The sequence below is a fragment of the Macrobrachium nipponense genome, chromosome 19 (assembly GCF_015104395.2).
Source record: "Macrobrachium nipponense isolate FS-2020 chromosome 19, ASM1510439v2, whole genome shotgun sequence".
NCBI classification, from domain to species: Eukaryota; Metazoa; Arthropoda; class Malacostraca; order Decapoda; family Palaemonidae; genus Macrobrachium; species Macrobrachium nipponense.
This window is the reverse complement of record NC_061088.1, coordinates 52,768,737-52,785,946: the sequence shown is the minus strand read 5'-3', so window position 1 is coordinate 52,785,946 and position 17,210 is coordinate 52,768,737. Positions and strand designations below refer to the sequence as shown.

At 44.6% G+C, this 17,210-nt stretch overlaps 1 protein-coding gene across 3 annotated transcripts in view; it reads right to left on the bottom strand.

The window, feature by feature from the left end:
• The window catches only part of LOC135216961 (golgin subfamily A member 4-like), a 275,501-nt gene that overhangs the window by 84,636 nt on the left and 173,655 nt on the right, over positions 1-17,210 (bottom strand). For all 3 annotated transcript variants that reach the window (XM_064252500.1, XM_064252489.1, XM_064252492.1), the window contains exon 20: positions 4,607-4,783. In XM_064252500.1, coding sequence (XP_064108570.1) covers positions 4,607-4,783 — 177 coding nt within the window. The remainder of the gene's footprint in view (positions 1-4,606; positions 4,784-17,210) is intronic.

The window sequence follows — 17,210 nt, the reverse complement described above, 5'->3', positions numbered from 1 at the left end:
AAACCCTACATTGCCCTCAATAGCTTGGAGCTCACTCACTCTCTTAGCTGTAGCTAGGGCCAAAAGGAAGATAGCCTTCTTCGTCAAATCCTTGAAAGAGGCTAAGCCAGGAGGTTCGAATCTAGACGATCCAAGGAATTGTAGGACTACGTCTAGATTCCAGTTCGGTACTACATGAGGACGCTTAATGGTTTCAAATGATCTAATAAGATCATGCAGGTCCTTATCATCGGATATATTTAAGCCTCTATGCCGAAATACCGCCGCCAACATACTGCGGTATCCCTTAATAGTTGACACAACCAGATGACATTCTTCTTTGAGGAAAATAAGGAAATCCGCAATTTGGGTCACAGAGGTACTTCTGGAAGAGGAAATGTTCTTCCTCTTGCACCAACGTCTGAAGACATCCCACTTTGACTGGTATACACGCAAGGTGGAAGGTCTCCTCGCTCTTGCGATTGCTTTAGCAGCTGTTGCTGAAAAGCCTTTCGCTCTGACCAAACTTTGGACAGTCTGAAACCAGTCAGACTGAGAGCGAGGAGATTTTTGTGGTACCTGTCGAAGTGGGGTTGTCTGAGTAGATCGCTCCTTAGCGGGAGCGATCTTGGAAGGTCCACCAACCATTCCAGTACCTCTGTGAACCATTCTTGGGCCGGCCAAAAGGGAGCGATTAAGGTCATTCTCGTTGAATCGGACTCTACGAACTTCTTGATGGTTAGCCCCAGGATCTGAAGGGGGGAAACGCGTAGACGTCGAGTCCGTTCCAGTCTAGAAGAAGAGCATCTATTGCTACTGCCTCTGGATCTGATATCGGAGAGCAGTAAGGATCCAGCCTCTTGTTCTTTGACGTGGCAAAGAGGTCTATGTGTGGCCTGCCCCATAACTTCCACAGGCTCTGGCATACATCCAGATGAAGGGTCCACTCTGTGGGAAGGACCTGATCTTTCCTGCTGAGGAGATCTGCTCTTACATTCCTTTCTCCCTGCACGAACCTGGTGAGAAGCTTGATTCCTCTTTCTTCTGCCCACAGAAGAAGGTCTCTTGCTGTCTCGTACAGGGAGAAGGAATGCGTTCCCCCAACCCCTGTTTCCTGATGTATGCCAGAGCTGTAGTGTTGTCCGCGTTGACCTGCACTACCGATCTTCTGACTTTGGGCTCGAAAGCCTTCAGAGCCAACCACACAGCCATCAACTCCTTTCTGTTGATGTGCCAGGCTACCTGGTCCCCCACCCAGGTACCTGACACTTCGCTGGTTCCCAGAGTTGCACCCCACCCCATGTCCGACGCGTCGGAGAACAACACCAGGTTGGGGGTCTGTGATTGAAGAGACAGTCCCTTCGCAAAGAGGTTGGGATCTGTCCACCATAAGAGATGTTTCTTGATGTCCTGGGATAACGACAGGGAGAACGTCAAATCCTGAGAACGACGACTCCAATTCCGATGAAGAAAGAATTGGAGTGGTCTCAGGTGCAACCTTCCTAGGGAAACGAATTGCTCCAGAGAGGAGAGCGTCCCCAGCAGACTCATCCACTCCCTCACTGTGCATACTTCTTTCCCTAAGAAGGTTGTACTCTCTCGAATCCTCGGGCTATCCTTTCCTGCGAGGGAAAAGCCCGAAAACTCAGAGAGTTCATCTGTATCCCGAGATACACACACTCTTGCTCGGGAATTAGTGATGACTTCTTGAAATTGACGAGAAGTCCCAAAGCCTTCGTCAATTCTAAAGTTACTTGTAAGTCCTTCAAACAACGATCTTCTGAATTGGCCCTTATTAGCCAATCGTCGAGGTACATGGATATCCTCACCCCTTTCAAATGAAGCCATTGAGCCACATTCCTCAAAATCCCCGTGAACACTTGAGGGGCCGTCGAGAGGCCGAAACACAGAGCCCTGAACTGAAAAAATGAAAAATTTTCCCCCCCATCATGAATCTGAGAAACTTCCTCGAGGAAGGATGGATCGGTACGTGGAAGTAAGCGTCCTGTAAATCCAAGGAAACCATCCAGTCCCCTGGACGAAGTGCTGCCAGCACTGATGAAGGCGTTTCCATCGTGAACTTCTTCTTTTCTACGAAGAAGTTCAGGGCGCTTACATCCAACACCGGTCTCCATCCCCCTGAGGACTTCGGAACTAGGAAAAGGCGGTTGTAGAAGCCCGATGAATGATGGTCTGTCACTAGTTCGATAGCCCCCTTCTCCAGCATCTGATCTACTGCTAGATGGAGAGCTTGATTCATGATGGGGTCTCTGTACCTGGCCGTCAGTTCCCTTGGGATGGCCGTCAAGGGAGGTCTTTCGACGAAAGGGATGAGGTAACCTCTCCTCAAAATAGAAAGGGTCGAAGGATCCGCCCCCCCTTTTGGGGCCCCTTTTTGGGCCCAGGACTTCTGCAAACTCTAAGAGTCTGGCGCCCACCGTTGATTGAAGGACTTGCAAGTTATTTGGGGGCCTTAACAGACTTGGCGAAAGTCTTACCCCTTCTTGAAGGTCTACGACCTCTAAACGTAGAGTTTCTTGATGAAGATGCCCCTCGAAAGGGTTCTCGAACACTTGCCTTTTCCTTCTTAGCCTTGGTAGGGAAGGAAGGGCGAGGTTTTCTTGCCGACTGTGCCAAAAGGTCCTGGGTGGCTTTGGCCGAAAGTGACCTCGAAATGTCCTGCACTCGATGTTTCGGGAACAACTGAGTAGACAGAGGGGCAAACAGCAAAGAAGACCTCTGAGCATGGGAGACCGACTTCGTTAAGAAGGAACAATAAACCGACCTCTTTCTTCACGATCCCGGCCCCATAAAGGGAGGCGATTTCACTCGCTCCGTCTCTTACCGACTTGTCCATACAAGACAAAACACACATAAGATCTTCTGGCGAAATTGACTCTGGCACTTCAATTTTCTGGCTAGGACTCCCAACGACCAATCAAGGAAGTTAAATACTTCTAGCACTCTAAACATACCTTTGAGCAAATGATCCAATTCATTCATTGCCCAAGTCGTCTTAGCAGAGTTAAGGGCAGTTCTCCTTGTCGAATCTACCAGTGCCGAAAAATCCGAATCAGCCGAAGACGGTAGACCCAATCCTAAGGGCTCTCCTGTTTCGTACCAGAAACCAGCGCGTCCTGATAACTTCGAAGGAGGAAAAGCGAACATCGTTTTCCCCGCTTCTTCTTTGGAAGCCATCCAGGAACCAAAACTCCTCAGTGCCTTCTTCATAGAAAGAGTTGGCTTCATCCTCACACAAGAAGAACTCTTCGCTGTCTTCGCCGTTGAAAAAAGTGAGTGAGGAGAAGGAGGAGCCGTAGGCGTAAGGGAATCCCCAAAAACTTGTAAAAGTAGCTCTGTAGCTTCTTGTAAGAAGAGACAGCAGCAGAAGTGTTCGGTTCCTCATCCGAACCTTCTAGGACGTCTTCTCGAGGCGAGCGCGGAAGATCCTTATGTGACGAAGGGATCCTAGCAGGAGTTGAGCGAGAGGTTGGAGAACGCCCTCTCTTAGAAGAGTTCACATCCACTGGAGAACGATGAGAAGATCTGGGAAGTCTACGATGAGACTCCCTCTTCGAGGTATACGGAATCTCAGCCGAAGGAGAGGTAGGGCTCCTACTCCGAGAATCCTCGGAAACATCCACAGGGCGCTTACGAGGAGGCGAGCGCCTACTATACTCTATGCGCCTATCCTGAGGCGAGCGGCTGCCAGGAGAAGAGCGCCTATCGAGAAGCAGAGCGCATTGCGCGGCTCTCCATACCTGTCCAGTTGCGTACGATCAACGGAAGTCCGACTGGAAGGCGAAATGCGCCTACTAGGAGAAGGCTGCTTGCGAGACTCTTGACGTCTAACAAGAGGGTAACATTCTAGATCTGCTAGAACTTCTAGAGGAAGCCTTACGCACTCTATCACGTTCCAACTTCCTAACATAAGAAGAGAGAGCCTTATATTCTTCTTCATTCAATCCCTTACATTCATTACAAGGGTTAGCAAAAGCACATTCATTCCCCCTGCATTTCATGCAAACCGTGTGGGGGTCTACCGAAGCTTTCGGCAACCTCACCTTACATCCTTCATTCACGCAAACCCTAAACAAAACCGAAGTTTAACTACCGATTCTAGATCAGACATCGTTAAAGAAAATCAAACTCAAAATCAAACCGGTCCACAATCAGCGTATGCCAAGCCAAACAAAGCGAATACGTCACCAAAAGAAGTCCAAATTAACTCCAGGCAAGCGAGAATCGAAAAACTATCGAGAGGAACCGACAACAGTTGTTATCGTTCCCGCGACAGAGAAAAATCTGACAAGCTTACGGGAGTGGTTCGTACATCCGCCACCCAGCGGCGGGTAAGGTAGACCACCTGACCTACCTGTCGCGTGTGCCGCGAGATTTGAAATTCTGTCGGGAACGTCGGAGACTATAGCTAAGTATATATCTGTCAGGGAAGTTCATGTACAAAAATTAATTATTAGCATCAATACTAAAAATGCTGTTATATCTTATAAGTTGGTTTTAAAAAAGTGAGAATAATTTTCCTTTCTTAAATTTCCTTAACATTATAGGTACTGCTATTTTAATAATTTATTTCTAAATCCTACTCAAAAAGTGAACATTAACATACCTGTTCTTGGTAGTCTTCGTTTGACTTTTTGAGCTCATCTTGTTCAGCAACACTGTCAGCCCATTTCTTCTTTGCAGTTTCATACTTGTACTGGAAGAGTTTAGCCTCTTTTGTACGTTTTTCCTGTTCTTCCATTTTAATCATGATCTTTTCCATCTCTGTTTTATAGGATGATTTCTGAGAATGAGAAAAAGACATTTTTATAATAAAATGAGATTTTATTTATACTAACCAAGTAATTACATACCTAATTACAATGGTACCTCATTTATCGAACATTTCCTATGTTGAACTTTCCATTTTTCTAGTAAAATTTTCAAGAAAATTGCATACCATCTGTCGAACAAATGCTCATACTTCGAACTGACTGATTATCTAGTTTATACTTGTATTCGAAAGCCTACTGGGTCTTACGAGTTAACTACTATATTAAAAAAAAATTTCATTTACAATATAAATAAAAGTATAAAGCATTTAATATAAAATTTAGCTTTCAATATAACATTTAGCATAAAAGATGAATAAAATTGTATGTAACCAGTGACGTCACGCCCAGCTAACTTGAGACTGAACAAGGTAGCATTGATATGTTGACGAGAGAAGAAAAGTTAAATTATTACTGTATGTATGTAAAAGCAATAACAATTCATATAAAAAAAGGAATTTCCCAATAAATTCAACGTAATGATAAAATATTGAAACAATCAAATGCAATACAGAAAAAAAGTGAAAAAAGTCTAAATTGAGCCAGTGTTCGGTGCGCTGAGTGAGTCGGTCTAGTTGAACAACACTCAGCAAAATAGCAAATGACAGAATAAAGCTTTTCACAATTAAATTTAGCCTAAACGATTAACAAAATCATTCATCATTGCAGTGATACACAGCTATCTTGAGGTAGAGGGAGGGGACGTTTATATTTTTGAAGAATAATGAATGTATAATTTTAAGTTATCGTGCACTGTGTTATTGTTTTTAATTTAATTACACCATGCTTCTCTCTTTCGCTGCATATCAAAACATCCAGTCTCCAAATCCAACTATAGACTCAGTATGCTTTTTATGCAAGATTTACTGTACATACTTAATATGGTTTGGTAAGTTGATTATACACAGTATTTAATATAATATTCTTTATATTTTCTATCTTCAAGATAAGATATTGTGCCTCACATATATATTTTTAAGTCTGTGTACATGCCCTGGTCTATGGTTACACAATAATCATGTTACTGAATACCATGCACATACTGTGACCCCTCTGCATGTGTTTATGGGCGAGTATCATGTTAAGACACTCCACGTTACTGTAGTCGACTGAAGTAAGGCAGTCTCTGGTTAACAGCAGGGGTTCCATTATTCTAGGTTGATAACAGCAATAATAACCCGCTTAATGGCACCGTTAACCAGGGATCAGCACCACTGTTAAGCAAATATCTAGTTAACGGTGTTGCTACACAAACACCGTAAAACCGGATCGCCATTAACCAATGCCGCCAAGCAGGGACTGCCTGTACTGTAGTTCTACATAACAGGTATGCAAAATCAAAAAAATATGCAAGAGACAATAGACATCCTTGTCTCTCTGTTTTGATGTAAGTTATGAAACCCTTCAACTTAACCCCCTTTCTCTGATACAGTATTTTCATGTGGGTGTCACACCATACACAAGAAAAATTGAGTGATCTGTTTGCTCCAGTTGGGCGTTCACACCAACAATATCCATTTGCAAAAGTAAAATGATAGTTACTTATCTAAAAAATGATTATTTTACTCTATCCAATTACAGGCAGTTCCTGGCTATCAGCGATCCGGTTTTATGGTGCTTATTTAGCAACGACAATAACTGGGTTTTTGGCGCTGATCTCCAGTTATCTTTGCTGATCCCAACTTAACACCGGTCCCGATATTCAGTTATCAGTGCCTATAACTGCTGTTATCGCCAATTTTTGGTTATTGTCACCAGCAAGAACAGGACTCCCCAATACCAGGGATTTCCTGTTTATACAAAGTATTTTTATCAATCAGTTACAATATAAATATATTGGGATCATGCACCATCTGCATTTTTGTAATGTTTACATCTACAAAATATTAAGTTGACTGAGATATATCAATATAATTATATTACGGCAGCTATTAACCGAGGCATAATTTAGATACATTTATTATATGTATTTAAATTGTTGACCAATAGTTGATAAGCAGATGTGATGAACAATGACATTCCTTGAAACATAGATATCATCATTTTGAATCCCATGGAAACAGAGGAAGTCTTAAAAGGACATATTCAGCGTTAGCTCTGAAAATGTTGATGAATCACTTGGGCGGCGCCAGGTGGAAGTTGCTGCCAAAGCAGAACAGGTCACATCTTATGTCTTATGTCTGTGCAAGAATCTGGTTTTGAGTAGATTTTATGGGCGTGATAATGAGCTGTTATGACGTCATGCATCTATTCCAGTGCAATGAACTTGTGACGAATCTATGATGTCATATTATGGGAAGTGTCTTGTGAGAAAGTTCGTGCTTGTGTATCTACGAGCTATTTTCCCTACATAATGGGAGAGATAACTAAGATGGAGAAGAGACTGGCCTTATTATTAAGATTGCCATTTTACAGTTATATTTTGTTTAGTGATAGTGCCCACTGCTGATAATAGATGGTTCTGGCAGTGGGAACTTATCTGGTGAATTTAATGGGAACTTAACTGATAGTTCTGTGGACATGGTGTGGAGAATGACTAAACTAATGTTAGTTATTGTAGAGAAAGAGGTGGACGGGTTTGGTTCGATCCCTAGGGTTATTTGGATGACAGTAGTGAATTATTTTGATTTTTAATTTTTTTGACAATTTGATTTATTTAGTTAATCCTTTTATTCTTAAAAAAATGCATTTTTGTAGTTCCCGAGTCTGATTCAGTTACCTTAGGTATTTGGTGGAGGTTGGGTTGAGTGTAGAGAGGAAGAGAGAAGAGAGGAGCAGAGAGGTTTGTTTGGAGGAGGTTGAGAGCGAGATAGAGAGAGAGAGAGAGAGAGAGAGAGAGAGAGAGTGTCACCCAGTGCCTTACTGCTTAGTTCCTAAGTCTGATTTAGTTACCATAGGTAATTATGTGAGGTCAGTTGGATTGGTTGGAGAGAGAGAGAGAGAGAGAGAGAGAGAGTCACCCAGTGCCTTACTGCTTTGAGGTCACTGCTACCAACATACTTCTCTGAGGAGGGTTAACAGACATTTTTGGTTTTCTTTTGGGACTCTGTACCGAGGTTAAAACCTTTGGTAACACGTTTGTAAATAAACAAAGCTTTTATTAAAAATGCAGCTCACCTTTATCTATGCAAACGTTTTAAATGAGGTGACACTGTGATTTTTAAAATATTGTACACAGCTTTTGCCTATCAAAATTGCAGCCTGCACTTTGTTTCTTCAACCATAGTTGCAACTTGCAGCTTAAAATTTAGTAATTTGTTCTCTTAAGTCCTTTTTCTTCATGCATATATGAATAAAAATTTATTTTATTTTTACTAATGGAAGTCACCATTGAGAATTAGCAAGTTTTAACAATTTGGCAATTGTAATGCAACTCTCAATAAATGCACGATCGTTATGAAAACTAACATAGAAAAACAGCTGTTAATCAATTTAATTGTTTCTGTCAGTATTTCTACTGCTTATGCCTCTGTTTTGTTGAACAATGGTCACGAAACAGTTATGGTTCATTATAAAAAAAATAGTAATTATTTATTAGATAAGCAATAAGTAGGGTTGAATGCATGACGATTTGCATTTAGCCATTCCGTGTCCATGTATACTACATAGTTGCAAGCATCACATTAAGGTAAACTATCACCTACTGTATTTGCCCTTCCCCTCTCTCTTTTCCTTTATGGAAAGCTGTTTACTATGAGAGAAAGGCAAGCAAATGTAAGAGCTTAGTTTACCTTAACGCCATGCTTATATGTATGTGCAAATTCAAACTGAAAAATATATATCACACTACATTACTGTACTTAGTACAATGCTGTATTATATTAAATGTCAAAAAAATTACTGCACCAGAGAGAGAGAGAGAGAGAGAGAGGATGCACAGTAAGTGCATAGTGTTTTGTAACATATTAAAACAAAGATGTTTATATTTTCCTGTATTTCGAATGAATTTTTTTGTATTTCAAATGATTTTCCTGTATTTCAAATGATTTTTCTGTATTTCACATACATTGTATGCATATCCAGTATACTAATATTCGTTTCAGTTATCGTATATACTCTTGTAGCACGCATTCTCGTGTATCACGCAAGCCCCAAATTTTCACCCATAAAAAAGGGATTTTGACGTAAGGAAAAATCTATTTCTGGGCTCAGCTCGTGTCGCTGCGCGAAATATCCTTTAATCTATTATTTCTAGGGTAAATGTACTAACACATACCAGAGAATAAATAAATAAAGAAAAAGGTCCAGTATAACCTGACTCGCTCACCCTCCCGAGAGAGTGTCGGTATGAACACTATGGCGAGTGAGACCACTACCACGAGCCAAATGCCAATAGAATTCTCCCACTACAAAATCCCCCAAGAGGGGAGCCGACCCACAGAGTGGGCAGCACCTACTACTACTACTCCATCCCATGCTTGCCGACTGCTGCGCCTCTGTGGCCATCCTTTTCAGTTAGCGCACACGATACACACGTGCCATTTTCTTCTCTGTGTGTTTTGTGCCCTTTCTTTTGGATTTTATTACCATGGAGCGTGCAGCCATCGCAGCAGCTAAGTTAAGTACTCAGTGTTTATTGCTATTTGGTTTTTTCCGGCCCTGAGCACGTATTTGCCGTTTTTTAGGTATAAATACGATCTCTAGGTCGGAAGCATGGCAGCATGGTTCTGCCTCGTGATGGGTCCGTTCTGGGTCGCCCATACCCAGAGCATCCCCTGTCTTTGTACGCTCTATTTTTATTATCCGCTTTGTTTAGGGTAAGGTCTACACGGTTTTGTCATGCATGCATGTCTTTTACCTTATGTAGGCTCTTCTATCCAGACCCTAGCCACGGCTCTTAGTATCGGCCTCGACTAGCTTTGAGTGGTAGACTTGCCTTCGGGTTAGTCGTACACTCCTGGATTTTTTCTCCTACTATTTTGTTTTCTTTCTTTCATTTTATTATTCATTTTATTATCTATGTGATATTGTTAGGTTAGTCAGGCGTCTGGCTCGCTTAGCCTAGGTTACGGCCTATTGGGCCTTTATGTTACCGCTTGTCAGCTCGGTTGCTTCCCGATAGCATCTCGCTGATCAGTTGGTTTTGTTTTAGGCTTAGTTGTTGTTCTTATCGCCCCCCCGTTGGTCACTATGTGATCACGAGGCAGCCAGACGCCTGTCCAGTCACCTTTCCCCCTCCCGCTCTTCCATAGAGTCGGGGGGGGGGGGTGGCTAGGCCTGACCACCATGTCCGCTCCGCATACCCGAGCCTGCCTCCCCCTCTCTCCCCCAGGCGGAGGGGGTAGAGGGACGGGACAGACCCAGACTGGACTCGACCTCTCCGGCTCTCGGTCCGGTTCGGATGGTAAGGTGGGGGGGGGGACTGGCCTTTCCCCCTCTCCATTACTACTTCGTCGCTCCGTTACTAGCCGAGTCTGTATGCCCCCGCTCTTTCCCACCTTACTAGGGCTCCTTTACCACCGGAGGCCTGGCATCTAGCGGAAAGGTACTAAGTCTACCCCACGGGGTGGACCGGAGCATACAGTCGGTCCCTTCTAACCTCTCCGTTTCACTGAGTTATCACTCCGCCACGCACTGGACTTAGTCCGGTACGTTCGAGCTTTTAGGTTTAAGATGTTCAGTTTATTTTAAGTACCTTAAACCATTCCCCCCCTTCCCTTCTTTTTTACCGGATACCTCCGGGGTTTATAGCCTATTCAGGCTAGTAAGGGAGGGGCTATGCCCGAATTTTTTCCGAGCTCCGGCATGCAACGGAGTTCTTCTGTCCTTTAGCCTGTAAGTGATATTCTTTAAGATACTCATGTGTCTTTCCACTTACAGACCACCAACTGTGAGCATCCGGGATGCGCCGCCACACTTCAGGGGACCCGTGTGGACACGAAGTTTGCCGGTTCCCATGCTCCATGCGCGACTCCGCACGGGGACATCCATCCAGGTCTGGTACCATGAGACGTGTACCATATGTTACGATCTGGTGAGCCAGCTGTTAGACGGGGTAAGTATCCATCTCCGGTAGCTGGTCCGCATCTGTTTTAGTGCTTAAGTTTGGATTAATCACTCTAACTTAAGGAAAATTCAAGGGCCTTATAGCCCCTATAAGTTAAGTTATGCTTTTAAGTTACCTTTAGTTTTAAGTTATTCTTAAATCTAATCGATACCCTCTCTTCCAGGCGCCGGCAGTGAGGGATACCGCACTGGCAACCCTGCGGGCCTGGGTCGGCGGTTTTCGGGAAGAACGCCCGCCAAGGGTATGCCCTACATCCTGGAGAAAAAGGTTGGCGGTACTATCTTCCCCGGAGGCAAGGCGACAGATACGTCGACCCATAGAGGCGGCCCCGACTATCGCCTTCATCCAGCAACAGCTGCTGCCTCATTGACTGACCAAGGCCAGGACATCTCCTCGGAAGTCGCGACGTTGGATATTAATGTAGAACCTATGGTAGGTGTAGACGACCTGTTTGGTCGAGGTAGGTAAGGTGGACACCCAAGGGATACCCTTGGGCGTAACTGTTTCTTCTACTCCTGCAACCTCTCCATCCTTCCAAGGCTTTACGGGTGATGAATTGTATACTCCTCCTGACGCTTCGGTTAGACCCAAGGTCAAGGGTCAAGCAGTGAAATCCTTGACAAAGACGTCGTCGTCGTCATCCTCCTCTCGTAAGTCTCCGGCTAGGAATCCCGGAGCAGACAGATCTAAAGCTTCTGGGTCCGGCTCTAAGTCCTCGAGGAGTAAAATCCTCCAGAGAGAGATCTCACATCTCCGGCAGAGTCGTCAGTTCCGCTACCCTTGGTTCCAATTCAGAGCCACCCCTCCACCTCCGCAGCAGCTCCGGCTTTGGACTCCAATGCTGGCCTGTTGCAACAGGTGGGCGACCTGGTTGGGTCTTAAAGAGTAGCATGGAACAAATGATCTCTCGGTTGTCGGATAGGATTACTTCTCAAGACTCCATTATAGCCGGACTGAGCCAAGCTCCTCTAGCCTCTCCACTCACCTTTTCAATGCAGGTGGAGCCCAGCTTCCCCCGTATGACTCTCTACCTCCGTTCTCGATGAACAACCCGTGGAGAGTGCGTCATACGCCCCCTTCCAAGACGGACTCATTTCTATACCGGAATTTGGAACTCGAAGGATAGAGGACTTCGAGTTCTACCCTGGAAGACCTTCAGCCTCCGTTCATCGGCTACGCAAGGCTCACCGCCTCAGCCATGATCGAGATGATAGGGTACCAAAGGAGACAGTCCTCTATTCACGTGACCAGGCTCAGAGAGAATGGCTCAGGTGTTTAGAGGACATGGATTGTTCTAATACGAAAATCCCAACCTTTCAGAGTCCCTTTACGATCTTCACGATGGATGAGAGTACCCGCTCTCCCTTTCCTGACAAAAGATCGCGACGTCTACCATTCCAGCGGCCCAGAAGGGGGGACCCCATGCCTCAACTGAAGGAAGCAGATCCTACATCTCCGTTACTTCCTTCAGCCGGAGAATTATGGGAAGACTTACCGAACACCTTCTCAGCTGGCAAACTCAAACCGGACTGTGCTATGGAGCAGTTTGGTGAAAAGCTACCCAGGCTTCCAGATAGCCTTATTCAGGCTGAATTTGACGCTAAATCGCGATTAGCCAGATCGATTAATTCTATGGCTATGACCGAGGTGGCCACCATAGCCTATGGTTCAGAGCCGCTTTTCAAACTTATGACCAAATCCCTGACTCAAACGGTACAGTCAGATATGTTTGAGTTTGCCACTGCTAGGACGAATTGTAGGAAGCATGTCCTACAAGAAGCAACCATTCGGCACGAGCCGAATAGGGTTACTCTCGTCGAGCATCTGGGGAGCAGATCTCTTCCCAGAAGCAATGGTGAAGGAAGTCCAGTCAGAGGCGACGAGATTGAACCAGAGTCTTAAGGACCGTTGGGGCCTTACGGCTAAGAGGAGGCAAGATCTTGCAGCTAGAGGTAAAGGGCAAAACCAAATTTGTAACTAATTTGTATTTTTCATAACTAACAAACCTTCGGTCTTAACATTAGGATTTACTAGCGCCAAGCTGGAAACCGGTAGATTTAAAATTACACTTGTGAGATTCAGGGACTAATGGCATCTATACCAGGTCACGGGGCATGTATACCCAGAATGCCCACGGCTACCTGTGACCCACCAGTTATATTTCTAACCCAGTTTAGACTGCTATAGGGGTGGTTCGAGGTGGGCCTTTAACTGTTAAGACCTCAGGTTTGTTAGTTATGAAAAATACAAATTAGTTACAAATTTGGTATTTGTTCATACACGAAACAAACCTTCGGTCTTAACATTAGGATAGACTTACTATTGGAGGGAGGTAAGTCTCTACAACTGACTGGGAGTTTGCCACCTTATCCATTTCCGAATATATAGGGAAATTCTAAGAGAATGGACAATGAACCTAGGACCAAAGATATAAGCGGATCTATTGGTTTTCCTCCCACTGGTGGGTAGATACCATTCTACTGTTTACTCTTGTCCCTTGCAACTGGATCCACCTTCACCCCTCTTTTCCCTATTATCCAGAGGGGTGTGTTGCTACTGAAAAGTATATCATCACCTAAGATAGCTTCACAGTATGGCTGACCACCTCACCTGCATCTAGTCCGTTCCAGCACATGACGGTACTCTCCTTCATATTGCCCGTAGTTAAAGGAGTAGGAAGAAAGTAGTAAAGATGATATTGTTAAGATACAATAAAGTTTGTTCATACTTACCTGGCAGATATATATATAGCTGTATTTCTCCGAAGTCCGACAGAATTTCAAAACTCCCGGCTCACGCAGTGGTCGGCCAGGTGGTTAGTACCCATCCCGCCGCTGGGAGGCGGGTGTCAGGAACCATTCCCATTTTCTATTCAGATTTTCTATTCCCACTGTCTCCTGCGGGGAGGTGGGTGGGTACTTTGATTATATATATCTGCCAGGTAAGTATGAACAAACTTTATTGTATCTTAACAATATCATTTTGTTCATGAAACTTACCCAGCAGATATATATGTAGCTGAATCCCACCTTTGGAGGTAGGGAGAGACAGAAAGGATTTTGGAAAACATATTACATGCAAGATGAATAACATCTTGGTTCCTTACCTGTTTAGCATAGCTGACTTCGTGATTACTGTCACCCAAGTCTGCTACTGCTTTACTAGAGTCTCCAGCAAGGTAGTGACCTATATAGCTGGTGAGTTCTAGATGATCTGTCAACGGGAGCGTGACCACAATGTGACTAGACCATTTTGACCATACTATGAGGGCAACGAAGTAAAAAATTCACCACCTGACCAGCCTAACAATTTTCATTCCCACATCACTTAGGCTAAAGGAAAGGAAGTCCGGCTCAGGCGGACGACCTTACAACCATAAACAATCCATAAAAAACTCACCTACCCATTTCCTACAGGGTAGGATGAGTGCTACTTTCAGCCCCCAACAAAGTGTCTGCTGCGACGTATGGTCCAAGCGCATAGCAGTTCTCGTATGTCGTCTTCCACATCCCGCAGGTAGTGTGAAGCGAACACCGAGTTGCTGCGCCAAAAGGTGGCACTCAGAATGTCATTGAGTGCCATGTTCTTTTGGAAAGCTACCGAGGTAGATATAGCTCTCACTTCATGGGCATTCACTTTCAACAGCTTAACATCACTGTCTTCGCAAGATGAATGTGCCTGTCTAATGGTGTCTCTCAAGAAGAATGCCAGAGCATTCTTCGACATCGGTAATCTGGTCTTCTGACCGAACACCATAAGTTGTTTAGAAGGACCTCGACATTCCTTCGTTCTTTGTAAATAAATCTTGAGAGCCCTGACAGGGCACAGGACTCTCTCTGGTTCGTGTCCAATGATTTTCCGCCATAACCCTTAATCTCAAAAACTTTTGGCCAAGGGTTAGACGGATTTTCATTTTTTCGCTAGAAACGTAGGACTTAATGAGCAAACAGCATTATGTCCCCCTAAAACCAATATGCTTGCTAAAGGCTTGAATTCACTAACCCTCTTCGCCGTCGCCAGAGTCGTTAGGAAAATAGTTGTTTTTCTTAGTAAGATCCTTTAAAGATGCATTCTGAAGGGGTTCAAACCGATTTGACATTAGGAATTTAAGTACTACATCCAAATTCCATGATGGTAACTTAGGTTGAGGAATCTTTATAGTCTCGAAAGACCTTAAAAGACCTTAAAAGATCGTGGATATCCTTATTATTTGCCAAATCAATTCCTCTATGTCTAAGACTACAGATAACATACTTCTGTAGCCTTTTGATTGTTGAGACTGCAAGCTTTAGGTCGTTTCTCAAGTAGAGCAAAAAGTCCGCTCTTTGGCTCACAGAGGTCGTGGTAGAGGAAATGCGTGTTTTCTTCTGCACCAGCTCCTAAACGAAGCCCACTTCGATTGATAGACTCCAAGCGTGGAAGCTCTTCTCGCATTGGTGATTGCTTTTGCAATCCGGTCTAGAAAAACCCCTGGCTCTGACCAACTTTTTGATAGTCTGAATGCAGTCAGACTCAGAGCGGGGAGGTTTCCGTGGTATCTCTCGAAGTGGGGCTGTTTGAGTAGATCTGTCCTCATGGGCAATGTCCTCGGGAAGTCTACTACAAAGGTCATGACCTCTGTGAACCACTCCTTTCCTGGCCAATAAGGAGCGATTAACGTCAATCTCATCCCTTCTGACATTGCAAACAAACTTCTTCATTACTTCTCCCAGAATCTTGAACGGGGGAAATGCCTAAAGATCCATCCCTGTCCAGTCCAAAGAAGTGCATCTATTGCTATTGCTCCCGGGTCGAGCACGGGGGAGCAATACAACGGAAGCCTCTTTGTTCTCGCTGTTGCAAAGACGTCCACTAGAGGACGTCCCCATAACTTCCACAGCTCTCGACACACATCCTGATGCAGAGTCCACTCGGTCGGCAGCAGTTGACCTTGCCGACTGAGGAGATCTGCCCGGGACGTTCTCCACGCCTGACGAACACCTCGTTAGAATCTTTACTTTCTGAGTTCTCGCCATAACAGGATCTCTCTCGCTAGGTTGAACAATGATCGCGAGTGAGTCCCTCCTTGTTTTTTTATGTATGACGAGCTGTGGTATTGTCTGAATTTATCTGAACTATCTTGTTTGCGACTTTTTCTTTGAAAAACAAAAAAACTAAGTGCCAAGTATATGGCCGCCAGTTCTTTGAGATTTATGTGCCAGAACACCTGTTCCCCTCTCTAGGTGCCTGACACTTCCTCTCCCTCCCTAGTGTAGCTCCCCACCCGGTGGTGGACGCGTCGGAGCAACACTAGGTCTGGGCTCTGAAGTTTGAGGGAAGTTCCTTCCGAAAGTTTCACAGGATCGAGCCACCACTTTAGGTGATCCTTTACCTCCTTTGGGATCCTCAAAATTGTCTCCAAATTTTCTTTGTCCTCCCAATTCTCCTTCAGGAAAAACTGGAGAGGTCTGAGATGTAGTCTCCCCAAGGAAACAACTTCTCCAGCGAGGAAATGGTGCCCAGCAGACTCATCCATTCCCTCACCGAGCATGATTCTTTCCTTAAGAAGACTGATATTTTTTCTATTCCTTGCTGTTGACGTCCCTGGGACGGAAAAGCTCGAAAAGCCACTGAATCCATCTGAATCCCCAGATACACGATGGGACTGTGTGGGGATCAGCTGCGACTTTTCGAAATTTCACTAGAAAGTCCCAGACTTTGCTAGAGTTAAGGTTGATTGAAGGTCCTTCAGACACCTTTCTTTCGACATGGCTCGAATGAGCCAGTCGTCTAGATATAGAGAGATCCTTATGTTTGCAAGATGAAGCCCACCTCGGCCACATTCTTCATTAGAATTGTGAAAATCATTGGTGCCGTACTCAGAACCGAAGCAAAAGAGCTCTGAATTGGAAAATCTCTTCCCTTCATGACAAAACACAGGTATTTCTTCGATCGGGATGTATCGGGACGTGGAAATATGCGTCTTGCAGGTCCAGTGATACCATCCAATCGTTTTGTCTTAAGGCCGCAAGCACTGACTGAGGTGTCTCCATCTTGAACGTCTGTCTCTCTATAAAAAGGTTTAGACTGCTCACATCTAAAACTGGCCGCCAGCCTCCCGACTGTTTCGGCACCAGGAATAACCTGTTGTAGAAACCCGGGGACTGAATGTCTTCGACTTGTTCTATTGCTTTCTTCTCAAGCATTTGTTCTATCAGATCGTACAAGATCTGTTGTTTTTCTCCATGGTAAGAGGGTGATAGATCTATAGGTGTTTGTGCACAATGGAAGGGGAGGCTTCAGGAAAGGTATTTTGTATCCTCGCTCGATGACGTTGAGCGACCAGCTGTCTGCCTCTATCTTCTTCCAAGCTTCTGCAAATAAATGAAGCCTGGCACCTACTGGCGACTGAA